The 19162-nt window shown below is 40.7% G+C and overlaps 1 protein-coding gene across 1 annotated transcript in view; it reads right to left on the bottom strand.

Annotated features, from left to right (window-relative positions):
* Brdt (bromodomain testis associated) overlaps nt 1-19162 on the bottom strand; it is a 45550-nt gene that overhangs the window by 14409 nt on the left and 11979 nt on the right. The window contains exons 6-13 of the mRNA XM_052735670.1: nt 14509-14637; nt 13588-13776; nt 12408-12580; nt 11993-12273; nt 11777-11902; nt 11545-11709; nt 2310-2371; nt 1432-1606 (exon numbers count right to left, since the gene is read on the bottom strand). Coding sequence (XP_052591630.1) covers nt 1432-1606; nt 2310-2371; nt 11545-11709; nt 11777-11902; nt 11993-12273; nt 12408-12580; nt 13588-13776; nt 14509-14637 — 1300 coding nt within the window. The remainder of the gene's footprint in view (nt 1-1431; nt 1607-2309; nt 2372-11544; nt 11710-11776; nt 11903-11992; nt 12274-12407; nt 12581-13587; nt 13777-14508; nt 14638-19162) is intronic.

Below are 19162 nucleotides of genomic sequence, written 5' to 3'. Positions count from 1 at the left end.
TCCTGTTAGTCCCAGATACCCATTTCTGCTTTTGATATTTCCAGTTAGATATCCAAATGAGCTCTGCCTCTTATTTCCAACTGTTCGATACTCTGGCTTGTCATTTATTCTCCTGATGTCTATATATTCTGCTACAAAACTATCTTTCTAACCTAATCTTTCCATGGTCATGACGTTAGTTTTAGTTGCAGCAACTTAGATTTAGACTTCTTGGTCCTAATTAGTCAGAGCATCTTCACCTCAACCCACCGTTTAGTGAGCAGCAGCCTTCTTCTTTATAAACCTTCCTTTCTTTTCTCTGGTGCAGGACACTGACCTCAGGCTCAGGCATGCTGGGCAAGAGCTCTGCCAATGCACGCTTCTCTTAAAAGTTCCTTGTTTCATGAAAATAAAAAGCCTAATTTTTTTTTAAATTTATTTATTTACGTATTTTTTTAAAGGTATGAGTGCTCTGTCTGCATGCTGCCTGAACGTCAGAAGAGGGCACCAGATCCCATTACAGATGGTTGTGAGGCACTATGTGGTTGATGGGAATTGAACTCAGGACCTTTGGAAGAACAGCCTGTATTCTTAACCACTGAGCCATCTCTCCAGCCCAAGCCCAAATGCAGTCTGAGACTGTGACTTAGAACAACCATGTCTTCTTTCTCTGGTCTAAGCATTTTAACGTGTATCTCCAGGATGGGACACAGGGCTCTACCCTGGGGACTGTGCTCATCCTTTGGACACACTTGGCCCTGCCTCACCTGGCCCAACAGTCTGTCTTACTCTTTCTCTCTTGTTTATGGTTTATTCAGGGTTTGTGGGTTTTTTTATTGTTGTTTTGTACTGGGAATTGAACCAGGGGCCTCATATATGCTAACCATATGATCTACCACTGAGCTACAAGCCTAGTCCCTGGTTTATTTTTTTCTCTGATCTCCATTTCTTTCCCCACAAGGATGGCTATAACATGATTAAAGACAAAACACAATGGAGCCTCACACTGGAAGCAACAAGAGAAGCAAAGCCATGTTTCTCCTAATCTGGAGTTCAAGGTCATCCCTGGGTGCACAGTGAGTACAAGGAGAGTCTGGAGAATATGGAGAGTTTGTGACTCTGCCTCAAAAAGAAAAACAGAAAACCTACGATGTTTTCCCTACACCACTGTAGCTTACCTTCTCCACATAGGTGTTAGAACACCATTCACCAAGGTAGCTAAAATATGGTGCTAAGCTTGGGTAGTGAAGAGGTTTTCATCATCTATATACCCAAGCAAATTAACTACAAATTATAAAGTATAGTGAGTGCTTATGTATATAAGCCAGACAGTTTCTAACAGCACGTCAGGGACTAGTTCAGCCTGGACCTGGCTCATTCAGTGTTTCTTGGGTGTGTAACATTGGCAATGCCTTTAGTGTTCTCACATGTGGCCTCACTTGTGTTTCTTACCTGAAAGAGGCCAAGTCTGCACAGATGCAATGTTCTCCATGATCTGCAGATGTTCTGACCCATGGTAGCCATACACCTGCTGGGATTGCTTCCCTGGTACTGCACATGGTGCTGTAGTCTGCTGAGCAAGGGGAGGTTCAGCAGAGGCTATGTGTCGCACAGAAGATTGTATCTGCTAGACAAAGATCAAGTTATCCTTCAGAGTTCTTACCACATAAGAAGCATAACTAAGAGAACTGGACCACAAGAGGTAAGCAACAGACTCATGATGCTTAAATTACACCTTTTGAAAATGCACTACTTAAGTCACACAGACCTGTTCAAGAAGACCCTGTAATGAGGAGACCACGGTTTAGGAAGTTGAAATAGCTTGCGTGATGCCTATGATCTTAGAATCCTGAGGGATCATCTCCTAGTTTTGTAGAGATTCTGCATAGGACTCTGCACACCCCTTTTATGCACCAAGACACAAGGATTCTCTGTATCCCCAATCTTGAGGCTGAGCTAGAGTTTCTAGAACTTACTCTATTTAATTGTTTGACATATAACAGTTATTATATTATAAGAAGGAGGAAGACAAGTCATTTCTATAGTCAACATCTTTTAAGAAGACGTCTTTGAACACCTAGTTGATGAGCTGAGAACAGTGACTTTTTTAATGTAAAAAAAAAATGTGGTATTTTTCTTTTTCTTTTTGAGTCTCTTGCTCAGACAAGCCCAAACCTGTGGGCTTCCTGCCTCTGCTTCCTCTGTGCTGACACCATTTATGGGCACTAACACACCCAGACTCCCCAGATGTTTTAAAGAAAGTTACTACTACAGTAGCCATTACAGCACCTATACTGTTCTCAATGTTGACATTAAAAGATTCAGCTTACCTTTATATTCTCTTTTGGAGGCACATCATTCTGTTTTACGCCAGTAAATTTAGGAAATGTTTCTGAAAATGTATATAGATAATTATTTCAATATTTGTAAGCTTAAAAACTATCAATTTACAACTTTTCCATATTAGAAATGAAGTAGCATGAAACTGAGAACCCACCAAAGGGACTCAGCCCTGGTCACAGGACTCAGTCAAAGGACTCAGCCCTGGTCACAGGACATCAGTCAAAGGGACTCAGCCCTGGTCACAGGACATCAGTCAAAGGGACTCAGCCTAGGCCACAGAATGTCTGTCAAAGAGCACAACCTTTCAGATGGACAGAAGACCAAATTCAGGAGCTCTGTTATAAAGTGACTATGGCTGATAATAAGTTGCGTATTTGAAAAATGCTAACATAGCAGATTTTAAGTATTTTCAACACAGAAAATATGTAGTGGCAGATGTGTTCATGTTATTGATTGAATTGTTCTAAGATACATGCATATATCAAAAACATGTCAGACACCCTAAATATATGTTATTGTTTCTTTTTAAGATTTATTTATTGTCTATGGTGCTTATCTGCATGTACAACTGTATGCCAGAAAAGGGCATCAGATCCCCTTATAGAGAACTATGAGCCACCATGTGGTTGCTGGGAATTGAACTCAGGACGTCTGGAAGAGCTGCCAATGCTGTTAACTGCTGAGCCATCTCTCCAGCCCCGTTATTATTGTTTTTCAAGGAAAGAAATAAAGTAAAACTTTTGGGGCTCATGAAAAAAAAGAAAGGTCTCACTTCAAAAGAATGCCTCTAATACCAATCTCTTATACCAAGAAATTCTCATAGTCACAGATTTTGACCTATTTAAACCAGGCCACTTTAGTTTAAATGGGAAAAGATATTTTCCCCAATCTTCTTTGCTCGTGATGGAATAAACACTCATTTAGAAATTCTACTTTGGATTACATTCAGGAAAAAAACAACAGCGCTCCTTCAGTGTAAGGGACTTATGTGAGAATTTAAAAACAAAGTTACAAAACAGAGCTCAGTTTTCAGACAGTAGTACCAATTATACCAGCTAAGAAGCCATAACAGGCCTTAGTTAAATCATTGAGAACACACCACAAGAGAAACAAGAGTTACTTATTTATCTGCGAGGATACAGAGGATGAATTTACTATAAGTGAAGTATCCTATACCCCAGCTAAACTCGAAGATCCATCTAATTAATAACCCTTTACTTGAAAACTACTTGGCAGTTTCTACTAGATAGTAACAAATAAGTTGTCTTTTTTGTTTTTGAGACAGTGTCTCATCTAGCCCAGGATGGCCTCAAACTCATTCTGTAGCTGAGAATGACCTTGAATTACTCCTCCTCCTGCCTCTACCTCTCAAGTGCTAGGACAGCAGGTAGACGACATCACACCTAGTTTGTGTGATGCTGGGGATGGTATCCAGGGCTGTGTGCACGCTTCTAAGGTAAGTCCTCCATCACCTACAGCCCCCAGGAACCAATGGGTTCAAAGAGCCTCCTTACCCTACAAATATCTGTTCAGCTGGCACTAGCAGTAGACATAAATATAAAAATTTTTCTGCCCTTCTGCCTGTCATGGTGTGACAAGGTTCCTTTTTGTTTATTGTACAATGGACTGTGGTACCATCCTCCCTGGCACAAGCCTCTGCCGTGTGGTAAAGCAGCAAACTGGAGGTTACTGCCTCGATCCATCACTCCAAGTCAGCCATCACGAACCACCTGAATGGTGTCTGGTTCAAGCCCAAGGGTACCGAGGCTGATCAACACCAAATATTATTCAAACTTAAAACATTCTAATTTAATAGTTACCTTCTGCCTCCTGAAATGCCATCAGTTTCCACTGGATGTGTTACTGTTCTTTCCTCTCTTAAAATATTTGATGCTGGACACTGTTAAAATTTCTAAATGGCACTCAAAGCCATGCTTTAATTTAAAGAATTCAAGTATTTAAAATGATACGAGCCAGTATCACTCAGCCAAGATTGATTTTAGTGTTGGGATTGGGTAGAGGGGTGACGGGGAGAGACTGAACACACTGAGGTTAGAGAGATCCAGGGTCCTTCACACTTAAAGAAGAAACTACAGTTTCAGCTTGAACAAAAAACAAAAACACATTTCATTAATATAATAATACACAAATCTATTAATCTTAGTTATTCAAACATGCACCTAAACTACAATGTCCTACAATGTAGACACCTTAGTGAAATAAGAATATGACATGGCACATTGGTGTCTTGCAAAGAAAAACTTAAGAATATCTTCTTAGTTTTATGACATATACAACTAACATTTAGGCTTATAAAAATTAGTACCTCAAGATCTGGAGACACTAGCAAAAGGCAAAGAACTTTAAATAGAAATTTCAAAATTACCTAGTACATATCGTATATTTAACACTACACTACAGCATCTTTAATATTTAAATGCATTACAGGATATAACAGGTGAATAAGGAGAGCCATGACTTAGTGCTTTGCTTCTCATCCTCATCTTAAGTAACTGCCTCCCAGAAACATGGTGGATAGAAATGCATATATGCACATTTTTGCTATTAAGCTTAACATTGTATTTCAATTAGTAATAATGATCTACCATATTTGGGAAACATAGATTAAGTTGACAACAATTACAACCACAATATACATGCCTATATTAAGACACACTTATTGAGTAATATAAATGAACCACAAATCAAATGCATATGATTTCATATCTCTCAAAAACCTGATTTAAAATTTTGATTATAAAGTTTTTATTCTGAACTACACAGTAAACTTACTAGAGTTAAAATAAAATAGCTGGAATTGGTAGAGAGTTGGTTAACAGGTTTACTCAGTACCTAGTCATCTATGAAAGTCCTGAAGTCTATGCTCAAGAGATACCAACGTCACCAGCAGGCTGGTTTGGAATAAAATCCCAAAAGGTTGAATATGAATTCAAAACTACAATGCAAAACATGAACATGATGTCACACACACAAGAAGTAATTACCAAAATGTATGAGATTAGAGAAACCACATCCCATTCTAACAGTCCACAGAAGTGACTGCACTGTTTGTGTGGCAGCTTCATCGTAGTCTACAGAGACAGCGGGCCCTGAGGTATGGGAGGATTTGTCCAAAGGTACTGCCCAGATCATGTTCTATGGTTTATAAACCCCGACAACTGGTCCTGCACTAAGTAATTCGGTCTCTTTAAGAACCTTTGGCTATTTTCCTTGTAGTGTTTGGAGGTTTCCTTAACATTAAAATAAACCAGTCATAAAAACTTGCTCCTTTTACAATGAGTCTTTCAACTTGAGTTAGAAGAGGGACAGCCACAAAAGAGCCAACAACTACAGGTATTCTCAAACATGATAGTACCTTAGAAACCTTAAAATTTAATTATTTCTTGTGAATGACTATTTGCCAGTATTTTACTTATGTGTGACCTGTGAGCCTGGTGCCTGCACAGGCCAGAAGAGGACATCAGATCCCCTGGAATTACAGATGGTTGAGAGCCACAGGTGGGTGCTGGGAACTGAACCCAGGTCCTCTGAAAGAGCAGCCACTGCTCTAAAGGGCTGAGTCATTACTGTAACTGTGCCATCCCAACCCGGTATATTTTTAAGGCTATGCATACCTGTTTCCCTTGTCCATTCCAATTCAGATTCAGACACAGTATTATAAAAAGCTTACAGGCCTTTCATTCTAACACTGCCATGATTGGGAAGTACTATTTCAGATAATATATTTATCCGGGAAGGCATAGCTTGTGTAGAAAAAATAAAAAATGCACAGGACAGAAATGATTATTGCAAGGTCCAACTTCAATACAGACCTCAGTGTATGAGTCTATTTTTATTTTATTGTACCAAGCCTGAATCCTTGGCTTTTATCTTTCTACACCCTTCTAGTCCTTTGAATCAAAAGACTTTAATTGAGAGAAATACAATCATATTCTTTGTGCTTCTGCAGAAAACCTCAATGGCAGTGAAGTGATAAATTACTTTATTCCTACTTTGAAATCACTGACAAAAGATAGAACTAATGTTATTACTATGGAGTCGCTTTGTGTTAACTGTGTATCAATCACATTAAACATGCTTCAAACATTCTACTTTACACTAAGAATTTGAGCTTACACTTACGCAGTTTCTTGGATTGTTTCCTATAAGGTTCCAAACAGAAGCACTAGTGTTCTACTTATTTTTGTTTAACTTTTGAGCCAGGGTCTCATGCAGTTCGAAGTGGCCCAGAACCCCGAGTTTCTGGAGTACTCCTGCCCTTCACAACCCAGCCTGGCCAAAGTGGTCGAGGAGCTAAGCCATAGGACTGTTTGTCTCAATAATTTGATTACGTCACAGGATAAAGGCAACTAATTATATTCCTCTTTATCATGTCACTCAAAAGCAGTTTGTTGAGTCTCAGAACTGTTGTAACAGCTCCCACAAGAGCACCAATGCAGCCAATGCAGGCTGTGCAGAATTGACTTTATTTTCAAGCCTCATCTGTATCTTGAATCTGACACTTGGTATTTCGACAGATATGAAAAATAAATTTAAAGGGTTTATATTTACACCAATGTTTAATAAATGTTCTTGATTTATCTGTACATGACGGTTTGCAGATGTTGATGTCAGTCAAAAAGAAAATATAAATGATCAAATCACATTGTAATGAAGAACTACCTTTGGCCCACAGGTTCTCATGTTTATTTTAGAACGATTTAGGACTTCTTTAGCAAGTCTTATCTTGAAACAGATTTGATATCTTGCTTGAAATGATAATTAAATTAATCTCCTAGATTTTTCAACAGACATTCCTTGGAAATTTGTACTCCACTGTGTAATTAATTAGTCCTGCTTAACAAAGTAAAAAATGAGTATGTTTTAAAAAATGTACAAACTGAAGTCATAATAATGGGCAGTAGCTCTTTGGGTGATTCAGAACAAACAGCTTTAAAGCTACTTATAACACTCATGTGGTTTTCAATATTACCTATGCTGGTTAGTTTTATGTTAATCTGACCCAAGCTACAGTCACCTGAGAGGAGGGAGCCTCAACTGAGAAAATAAAAGACTGGGATTAGGCACACCTGTAGAGCATTTTCTTAATTAGTGATTGATGGGGGAGGGCCCAGCCCATTGTGGGTGAGGCCATCTCTGGGCTGCTAGTCCTGGGTTCTATAAGAAAGCATGCTGAGCAAGCCATGGGGAGCAAGCCATGGGGAGCAAGCCAGTCAGCAGCACCCTCCATGGCCCCTGCATCAGCTCCTGCCTCCAGCTTCCTGCCCTGTTTGAGTTCCTGTCCTGACTTCCTTCAGTGATGGACTATGATGTGGACGTGTAAGCTGAATAAACCCTTTTCTCCCCGAGCTGCTTTGGTCATGGTGTTTCATCACAGCGACAGAAACCCTAACTAGGACATTCATTACCTTTAAAATGTTTGCCACACCTAAACAGCATTCTACTGCTGAGGAGCCAACCCACAGAGAAGCAAGAACAGGAACTTAGGAATCAGAAGAGGAACTGGACCTGACCCAGACACCTATAGTCCTAAAAACTATGACTAACTAAAGGAAACAAAACAAAACTGCCTATAGTCAAGTGTCTGAAATAACCTAGGAAGAAACTGCCACAGGATTGAGCCCATTGATACCCTGCTGTGGAAGAGGAAGGAGCTGTGGGGCCCCACCTTTCACTGGGAAGAGACTTTTTCCTCAGTGGATAATCGCCAGTAAGGGACTCATGCCTTTTTTTTTTTTTTTTTTTTTTTTTTTTTTTTGAGGGTAAACTTTCACCCTCAATGACATTCACTGGGACACATACACTTGAACACAAACTCACTGGGAGGAACACTTGCACACGCATGCACACACATGGGAACACACACACACACTCATGCACACGCACACATAAAAGAGACAATTGGGAAGAGGAGCAGGAGAGAGACACAAGAAAGTGGTGGTGAGTATAATCGAAATATACACATGTATGAAAATGTCATAATAAACCCATTATTAAGTATAATTAACATATGCTAATAACATTTTTAAAATCCAGTATGACAAGTATTAAAAGGTAGATAAATTAAAAAGTAAGGATTAGCTTAATAAGAAAGTATGTATGCCACCAAAGCCTTCAGCAAAGCTGCTTCTATGACCGAGACTCTCAGGATCAGGACATTCATTGGTAAGCATTCTAAACAAATCATATAAAATCTTACTGATATTTTCAGTTAATTTTTCTTTTTCTTTTCTTTTTTTTTTTTTTTTTTTGAGACAAGGTCTCATTACTAGTCCATGCTGGCCTTAAACTCAGCACTCCTGTCTCAGCGTCCTGGGTGCTGGGATTACAAGTATGTGCCACCATGCCTGGCTTGACTTTTTTTAGATGTTTTGTTAATACACTTTACTTTTACCTTTGGGGAGGTAAATAAGCTATTTCCACCAAACAATGAAAGTTGGCAACATGTTTGCCGGCTAGTGTTTGAGATGGCTACCTCAGTCAAGAACAGAGGTGCTTTGATTATTTTTGAAAAAACATTGCATTAATGTGGTCTGCCTTATTTTTTTCTCTACAATTTACAACCCTGCTAAAAAAAATTTTATTGTTATTCTCTGGGAAGTAAAAACGTTCTTAGTTTACACACTAGCAATTAAGAAGCCTTATGCCATTTTAAAGTATTTAGTATCAGCATTAAACATTCATATTAATATTAAAGTATTAAAAGATTCTATTCTTAATTTGCTTATTGAAAGCAAAGATGTAATTTCTTCCCACTTTAGACTTTGTAATTTATAATACACTTAAACAGGGCTTTCCCTCAATAAAGTGGATAGATTGTATATTCAAAAATAATTAAAATTTCAAGAGCCAGGTGTAGCAACACATGCCTGTGATCCCAGCACTCAGGAGGCTGTAAGAGGAGTAACAAAAAATCCTGGGCTACACAGTGAGATTCTATCTCAAGCAACAGCAAAAGACAATTTACAGTATCCACTAAGAAGACAAACAGATCTCAACGTAACAAGTCACATGATTCATAAGATGGTCTGAAATTAAATTAAAAAATGGAGCTGAGGTATACATACAGCTCAGTGTTTAAATTGCTTGCCTGGTATGTAAGAGCCGAGTTCAATCTCCAGCACCAAAGGAGGGGAGAGAATTTGCTGCTTTTATTTTAATAATATACATATTTAAACAGTTTCTAGGTCAGTCTACAGGGGTAGGACTATGACTTCCCTCCTTGGGGTCATAAATGCAACTTGGATTTTTTCTAGTATTATTTTATGCTTAGAAGTCAAATATAAGAAATACTTCATAATAAGAGCTCAAAATGGTTTTAAAATGCATTAGAATGAGAAATTCTAACCAAAGTAAAAATTCTGTTCAATTTTACAAAATTGTTTTGTGAGTTCAAGAATGGCCTGGGCTGCAGAGTAAGTTCCAGACCAACCCAGGAAACTCAGTGAGGACATAGCTCAGCCCTGAGTGCTTGCTTTGTACGCAAAAGTACAACTAGCCTTAGTCTCTACACCACAGAACAAAACAAAAACTCTTTGAGAAACATGACATCAACCATGAATGCTAATGTTTTAAGATTAGAATTCTGAGGATGAGATGTTCTGTTAAAAAGTTAGAAAAAAATATTAAACCATTTTAAGAACATATGGCTGGTGATAAACATTTTCTTCTCATCAAGTAACATACTAAGAAATCCTATCAAGAGTTGGTGTGGTACAGCATGCCTGTAATGGCAGTATTTGGGAGGCAGAGGCAGGATTGCTGAGTTCAAGGACAATCTGCTCTAGAAAGCAAGGTCAGGCTACATAGTGAGCCAGGCAGAAAAAGTAAGAAGGAAGGAAGGAAGGAAGGTATTCTAAATATTGAAGTGCTACATCAAACAGCTATATATAGTATTTTTCTAACGCTCAAAGTATCTATTGAATTTTTAAAGTTAAATAATTCAAACTAATAGAATAATAGTTTTATCCTACAAATAAAAGACAAAGTGCTGTAACTTATTAGGTCACAAATACTTTATTTGATAAAATTACAATTGTAAATTGTTACAATTTAAAATACTAAATGCAACTTGGATTTTTTTCCAGTATTGTTTTATGCTCAGAAGTCAAATATGAGAAATACCTCATAAGAGCTCTAAATGATTTTTAAAATGTATTAGAATGACAAATTCTAACCAAAGCAAAAATTCTTTTGAATTTTACAAAATTGTTTACCACTACGTACTCAGAAATGTGAAAACCAAATGCAGCAGTTAGCTCCACAGAAAAGCTAACGAAACAGAACCAAAGGAAGACAGAGTTCCTGCAAGCCAGCAGACCCTGACTGTGGGCTACAGAAAGCATGTTTTTGCAAATGCCAGCAACTCCTCTAGTTAGAGTTTCTGTAGGGTTCTTTTTAATTAAAAAGGAGGACTGAACCTCCTCACAAGAAACATCTCATTTACAATAAAGCAAATTTTAGGGAAGAAAGTGCCCTGTATTCTGCATTTGCTGTTTGGTTAAAACAGAACAGCACTGTCAGCCAGCATCTTGGTAGGGTGGGCAGTGATCACATGCCAGCTATGTAACTAGTCACGGAAGTCAAACAAAATAGGAGCGACCTGGTTCAACACCACTGACAAGCTGGACAAGAGAATATAGTACGTCCATCTATTTTCCTATAGATGAAAGCTAATGTTCTATAGTTAAGAAACACATAGAGTGAAAAAATATGCTCTACAAATTTTGGGACCAGTGGCTTAATTCAAAATGACAGTTCAACTCAGAAAGCGGTGTCCAAACAGGACATACTTCACAACATTAGAGTGACCCGAAGTGCATTGGGAACACACTGAGGTATCCTAAATAACGTTTTCAGTATCTAAAAAGAAGTACTAAAGCAGCACTCTGCTTTTAAATCTAGTACATTTCCTAGGAGACCACCCTGCCGGAAGTAAGCCACCTTTGGCACGACAGACCTGCAAGTCACGTCATATATATATAGATAGATATCTATCTATCTATCTATCTATCTATCTATCTATATATCTACGACGTTTCCTTTCATACAGTATCTCTTTTAAGGAAAGTGTAATGCGTCTCACGCGTTTTAATAAGGATCATGGCACCCAAAGCACAGGTCCTCCTTCTAAATACTCTCACGACTCTACAGGGACAGGCCACTCCCCCCACCGCGGCGGGCGCCTAGGGGCCAGCTAACCTGGTTCCGAATCGCTGCTGTCGGAGGAGCTCGAGTCGCTGCTGCTGCTCGCGGACCCCGAGCTGCTGCTGCTGCTGCTGCTACTGCTGCTGTCGCTCAGGCGGGACCCGCTCACCAGCTCCGGGGGCCGCGGCGGCGGGGGCGGCGGCGGCGGCGGCTTCTCCGCTGCAAAACAGGGGAGCGTTAACACCGGTCAGAGGTCACGGGAGGGCACTGAGAAACCGCCACCTACCTTTTGCTGGACGTTTTGTTTGCCGTTTCCTACAATTCAGCTGATTGTTGACGTCCAGCAACCGCCTCTCCAGCTCCAGCTTCTTCTGGGAATGGAGCTCTTCTTTGGACCTGACCACCTTCTTCGCTGTGAGAGGAGGAGCAACCGTGAGCGCGGGGCGGGGCCTGGGGGCGGGGCCTGGCCGGGCGGGATGAAGTGGGGCGGGGCACGGCCTACCGTGGGGCTTCAGCGACCGCTTCCGCAGGCAGGCAAGGACGTACTTCTCCAGCTCTCTGAGTGTTGACGCCTTCAGAGTCTCGAAGTCGATCTCGATCTCGTCTGGGTTGGAGTTTCTCAGGGAAGGCTCCCTTGACTGTATTATATGAACTATGCGTCCAAGCTTCTCCCCAGGAAGTTTGTTTATGTCCAGACTCAGCTGCCTTTTCTCATCATAGTTCATGGGCTTCGCGTTGTCTTCATCTTCAGATTTCAAAAGTGGCTTCTTCTTTTTTGGTTGACTGTAACAAAATTATACATTCGTTTCATCTTAATCAATTAATCTAGGTAGGGGGATGGAACCCAGGGGTTTCTCATAGGCTAAAAATAAAACGCTACCCTTCTAGCAAAATCAATTCCCATCAAACATACTTACTTGCTCTTGGGCTTTTCCCTTTGTTTCATTTGCTTGGGCTTTTTCTTTGGATTTTCATCTCTGTTGTTAACCTTTTTCCTTTTTAGTGCCCTTTTAGACTTCTCATTCTTTCTCTTTAGCTTACGTAAGGGAACTTGGGACAGAACTTGTAGCTGCTGATGAACGGCATTAAGCTGGGAAAGGAAAAAACAAACAAAAACCTTTAAGCATTCATGGATCTAAACCATTAAAGACACTAGAAAAACATGGTACTCCAAAGTTATGCCCAGCCTTTGTGAAATTCATTTCATGTTCTATTTCCTTCAGGATTTTGCTTCATTTTAGAAGTCCAGTGTTTTAAAAGGTGTTCACAAAACTTCAAACACTATCTCATGCTCAACCTAAAAATTTATCCTTTAAAACTGGTCCAGGAGGGTTGAAAACATAGCTCAATAACACAGCACCTTCCTACCCTGTGCGAGGTCCTGTATTTGAATCCAAAATTACAAATAAGTAAATAGCATGGTAATAAAACTAATACAGCCCAAGAACAGTTAACATTTCTAGGTGTTAAGGTTTCTTTCAAAAGATTTTTTTTTTAATAATTGTGTGTGTGGTCACATATATGCAAGTGCCTTTGGAGCTGGAATTACAGGTAGTTGTGAGCAGCCTGACACAGGTGCTGGGAACCGAACTCAGGTCCTCTGGAAGAACAGCCAGGGCTTGGAACTGCCGAGCCATCTCTCCAGTCCCAGTCTTCAGGCATGACCTCAGAAAAAAGCTAGTTTTATCACAGAAAGTAGCAAATGATCTCATTCATAAAAGGTCCCACATTATACCATAAGATGTCAGTCAGAACCAACTGTTCAGACTAGGAATGCAGACAACAGGATTGTAAAGAACCCCAGGCATCATGGTGCACACATGTCCCAGCACTGGAGAGGTAGAGGCAGAAGGATCAGAAGCTCGTGACAAGCCAGGGTACACAAGACAGTTTCAAAGAGGAGGAGGAAGAGGTGTGGCTCTAGGATTGAAGAGCATATAGATATTTGAGTAAGAAATATTTAACATGGCAAATATGCCAAAACATAACTAAGGCTATAGACATGAAGTGACTTAAATGTCACAGCTGTACGTCTACAAGGACTGCATCACAGACTGCAGCTCAGGGACCATCAACACTTGCGTCATATTCGGCCACCTGCTCCTGAAGCTTGGCGAGATGCTGCACTCGTTCATCCTCGGAATCTTCAGAAGAGTAGTCTCCCGAGGAGGGCTCACTGCTGCTCTCTCTGCTGAGGGCTTTTGCGCTGTTTGTTGGAAGGTGATATGCATGCATATACTCAACAGGTTCATCAGGAATCTTGGCAAAATGCATTTCAAAAACATCCTATAATGGAAAATTAGCCTGTTCACATTTTTTTGGTTTATTTTGAGACAGAGTTTCACCATGTTCAGGCTAGCCTGGAATTCATCATGTAGCCCAGGCTAGCCTGGAACTCGAAATCCTCCTGCCCACCTCCAGAGTGCTGGGATTGTAGACATGTGCCACCTGGTTTGGTTTACTCCATTTCTGATTTAGTGCAACAAGAATGCTTTAAAATACACACACTGATGTATCTGGGGCAGACTTCTTTAAGACACCAGAAGAAATGTAAGATGACCTTTTTGTCTGTCTGTGTGTCTGTCTGTCTCAGCGAATGTCCTCGTCATTTCTCAGCAGTATCAACGGCTCACATGATTAAGGGAAACTTTGTTCAAGGGCTGGGTAGTTAAGGTAAGCCATGTAATATATATATATATATATATATATATATATATATATATATATATTTATATATTCTAGCCTTCAGTGACTCAAGACTGGGCCCCTTTCTAAAGCAGGATGGGTGCTCAGCTGATACTACAAGGAACCGACTGTCCTCTCTCACTAACCATTCATTTATTTCTTCTGCAAAGTAGGCAACTTCATTAACTCAAAGGATAAACCTCCACAGTTTAATAAGTCATTTGTAAATTATTTAGTACTATTTAAGGACAGAGGTATCCTTTGTCTCTTGATATGGTTCAGAAAATATAACTTATGCTCAGAGGAAAGCACTCTCCGTGAATGAAGCCTCACCTGAAGCATTCTAGCCATTGCCACGACTTCGTGATCTGGAGGATTGTATTTGTAGCAATTCATAAACATTAATCTGACATCTGCAGCAAATTCATATGCATCCTTATATTCTTGGTTGTCCATTTTCCCCTATTTAAGGAAAAATCAGAAGGATTCACAAACAACTAAAGTCAATTCACATGAAATAATTTAGACATACAGGGAAACGCGGAAAAATAACACAGAGAAAATACTTTCAACTTCCGGATAAGATGGTGAACTATCAGTTTCCCTCTGTGAGTGTCAGGAGAATAAAAAACTAGATTTCATTCCAAAGAGGGGAAGAACTTTCAAAAATCAAAAACGGAATGATAAGGCGGCTGAACACTGGAGAAACAGATGAGCAGCACAGCAAAAAGAAGCCAAGGCAAACACAAACTATGGTTCCCTGGTTAGGGAAGAGGAAGCAGAGCCACATCCAAAAGATAAGTCAGGTAGCCCCAGCAAGAAAGATGCTGGGCAGTTCTACCCACAGCTCTCACAAGCCTCAAGTCTAACTGTGGCCCTTGCTGAGACAGTGACCTTTTAGGCAGGCAGGGTCAGCTGTGGGAGAGAAATCCCTTAGCTCAGAGGGCTGTGGTCTAGGTCCCATTAGAGCCTAAATTCAATCTGTCATGGCTCTAAGGTGAGAGACAAGTCTAGGAAGCCATCGTGGACAACAGGTGGACAATATACAGACTAAGAGCAAGCAGCAGGAGACTCAACTTGGCAGCGAAGTATAGAGAATGATAGCGCCTTCTTAGGTCCCTGGAGAAGACCTCTTCAACTAAAAACAACTGGAGCTGATACTCCCGAGCCTGAGGTCAATGAGTAGATTAACCTGTGGAGCCACCTGTCTGCCATGAGGTCCATGTATCTGGTCCAAGAACTCTGCAGCTACAGTGGACAAATCTGGTATCTGCAGCCACATCCCTCTAGCAGGTGACTAATGCTTGCACATTTTGAAAATGGAGGCAGGCCCGTCTTTGCAGATCTCAGTACTGGTTGCTTTGCCTTCTCCCAGCGCACTTTGAAGAAACTCTTGGGTTAGAACACTAGCCACCCCATGGACCAGGAACTAGGGAGTTTCCAGAGAGTAGGACAACTTGCCCCGTCCACAGACTACAGTGTTCAGTTTGGCAGCGGAGACCCCGATGTACAAAGACAGGAAGATGCTAAGATGAGGGAAGTGCTGATGGACACATGCATCCAGTGCAGAGTCCACAGCGTCAGCTGACCTGTCCCTGGATATAGTTAGCCATCTCCAGTTTCCAACAGTCAGGAGAGAAGCCAACACTTCTTGCTTTGCCTCTCCACCACCTGTGCATGCTTGTGTGCCATGACTCCTTTGTGTCAGTCAGAGGACAGCCTGCCGGAGTCAGCTTCCCCTCTTCTGGGTGTGTCCCAGGAGTCAGACTCAGGTTACAATTTTACCTGCTAAGCCCTCTATCCCTATGGTTTTAATTTTCAGGACAAGCCTTCATTTTTAAATTCATTTTCACACAATTATCTAGTTTTGTTACCTTTTTAAAAATTTCTAGTTCCCCCTTCTCTCTTTTTCCTATTATGCTTCCAATAGGACTGATCTTACCTGATTTATTAAAAAAAAAAAAACCCTTTGATGTTCTTATTTTCTATGCCACTCACATTATATAACTGTTATTTACTTTCTTGTTATTAATTTTTTCCATTTTTTATTTCCCCCTAATGTGTACTTTTCTCCTTCAGAACATCCTTCCCCTCTTTTACCCTGGCTTCTTTTTTTTTTTTTTTTTTTTTTTTTTTTTCCGAGACAGGGTTTCTCTGTGTAGCTTTGCGCCTTTCCTGGAACTCGCTTTGGAGACCAGGCTGGCCTCGAACTCACAGAGATCCGCCTGGCTCTGCCTCCCGAGTGCTGGGATTAAAGGCGTGCGCCACCACCGCCCGGCCTTACCCTGGCTTCTATTTCTCCACTTTCTCTATCCCTCCCATAGCCTCATTCATTAGCCATTTTCACATTTTTTTTTTTTTTTTGGTTTTTCGAGACAGGGTTTCTCTGTGTAGCTTTGCGCCTTTTCCTGGAACTCACTTGGTAGCCCAGGCTGGCCTCGAACTCACAGAGATCCGTCTGGCTCTGCCTCCCGAGTGCTGGGATTAAAGGCGTGCGCCACCACCGCCCGGCCATTTTCACATTTAATTACTGTTTTTAACTTTAAGCATACTGTATGTTAGCTTTGCCATTTTTTGTTTCCTGACTATTAATGATATATTAGTGATCTTTAATCAGTTTTCACTGTACTTCTATATTTCATATTTGAAAGTCGTTTTCTCCTGTCCTAGCGGTGTGGAGATTAATTGAGCCCTAAAGGGCAACTGTTCACTAGGAAAAAAATTCAACTCGAGACATAAAAGAAACAGATGTACAACACAACACACAGAAACACACACTCTCATAAAACCAGCAGAAAGCAAGGTGATGTCTCCAGAAAGTGTGTAACTTTCCTTAGCTGCTGAGTTCAAAGACACTGAAAGGAGTCAAACACTGCATGAAGATTTCAGAAGTTTACTAGTGGAAAAGATCAGTGACCTTGAGGAAGACACAATAACAGGAATAAAGAAGTCAACCACAGACCTGCAGAGGAAGGCCAGCAACTCAGGGAAAAGTGAAAAGAATGAAGGCTCCATATGATTATCTCAAGAGATAGAAAGTGAAAAGAATGAAGACTCCATATGATCATCTCAAGAGATAGAAAGTGAAAAGAATGAAGACTCCATATGATCATCTCAAGAGATAGAAACATCTTGGACAAAGGTCAACATTCTTTCATGGTAAAATCCCAGAAGACCCTAAGAAGAGAGGGATGACACCCAACATTTAAGATACAACAGACCAGCCGGGCGGTGGTGGCACACATGCCTTTAATTTCCACACTCGGGAGGCAGAGGCAGGCGGATCTCTGTGAGTTCGAGGCCAGCCTGGTCTACAGAGTGAGTTCCAGGAAAGGCGCAAAGCTACACAGAGAAACCCTGTCTCGAAAAACCAACCAACCAACCAACCAACCAAACCCCCAAAAAGATACAACAGACCTACAACCAGCTTTATACTACATGGGGAACGAATGAATTTCCAATAAAATTAGGAAGGGAACCCACTCTTTTCATTCTTACTCAACATAGTACTTGAATCTTAGCTAGAGCAGTAAGAGCAGAGAAGTAAATAAGACAGGAACAAGTAGGGAGTGAGGGTCAGACCGTCCCTACTTGTAGATGACATGATCCTGTACCCAGAAGACCCTCAAGACTCTATCAGAAAACCTCCAGGCCTCATCAACACTGTAAGCAATGCAGCAGGATACAGAAGTGACATATAAAACCAGTAGCTTTTCTAGCACACCAATAATGAACTCACAGAGAAGGAAATCGTGTGTGTGTGTGTGTGTGTGTGTGTGTGTGTGTGTGTGTGCGCGCGCGCGCGCGCGTGTGTGCGTATGTGTGTGTGCACGTGCACGCGTGTGTGTGTATGTGTGTGTGTGTGTGTGTGTGTGTGTGTGTGTGTGTATGTTTTCCTTCATAACATAACCATAAAAAGCATTCTGAAAAGAAGTACTCCAGCAGCTCAAGAGAGGAAAAGCAAGAATGGGTCATTTGTACCGTATGGTGTCAGAAAGCTCTGAAGGAAAGGAAGCCGCCAGCAGAGTGAAGACACCCTATGGAACGGAAGAAGACCTTGGCCAACCATACACTAGGTCGCTAGTCAGAGGGTTAGTGCTAGAATCTATATAGTCTCCCCACACACATATGCATGCAAACACATTTAAAACATCTAAAGCAAACAGACTAGTGAATTTAATGTACAGTTCTTAAAGCAAGAAAACCAAATGGCCAATAAATATTTGAAAGTGTTCAATGTCCTTATCCATCTGAGAAAGTAAAACTAAAACTGCATGGATCTTCTATCTTACCCCAGTCAGACTGGCTATTATCAAGAAAACAAACAGCATACGCTGAGAAACATACAGGGAAACAGCAACTCTTATACATTGTTGGTGGAAATGTAGATTGGTATACGCTCTCTGGATGTCAGTATGGAGTGTCCTCAAAAAACCAAAAAGAAAACATGGCCAGCATGTGAGTAAGTCCTCAAAGGACTCTACACCAGCGTCCCACAGACACTCGCACATTCACGATTATTGCTATTCTGTGCATGATAGACAAGACGTGGAACCACCTGAGGTGGTCATCTATGGATGACTGATGAACATGTGGCACACACATAACGGAATTTTATTCGGCTCTAAAGAGGAATGAAATTGTAAATTTTATGTTAAGTGAAATAAGACAGACTCAGAAGACAAGTACGTTTTCTCTTACATGAGGAATCTAGATTTAAATTTGTATTCATTGATGTGCATACGTACAATGGGAAAGTAGAAAGGAACTAAAGGATGCAGAAAGGCAACACTGGAAGGTAATGGAATGCATAGTGTGTGAAAGCAAAGAGGGAATAAAGGGGAGGAGTAAAACAGAAGCCACGGAACGACAAGAACAGAATATGCATGTCTGTGTACACGTCTGTATACATGTCTGAAAATGTCATGGCCAACATGATGTACATGTGTGTAAACTCAGCTCTTGAGAGGTAGAATCAGGAGGCTCA

The sequence above is a fragment of the Peromyscus californicus genome, unplaced genomic scaffold (genome assembly GCF_007827085.1).
Source record: "Peromyscus californicus insignis strain IS unplaced genomic scaffold, ASM782708v3 Scaffold_13__1_contigs__length_99412109, whole genome shotgun sequence".
Taxonomy (NCBI): Eukaryota; Metazoa; Chordata; class Mammalia; order Rodentia; family Cricetidae; genus Peromyscus; species Peromyscus californicus.
Note: the sequence above shows the minus strand (reverse complement) of the source record. Positions and strands in the feature narration are given on the sequence as shown.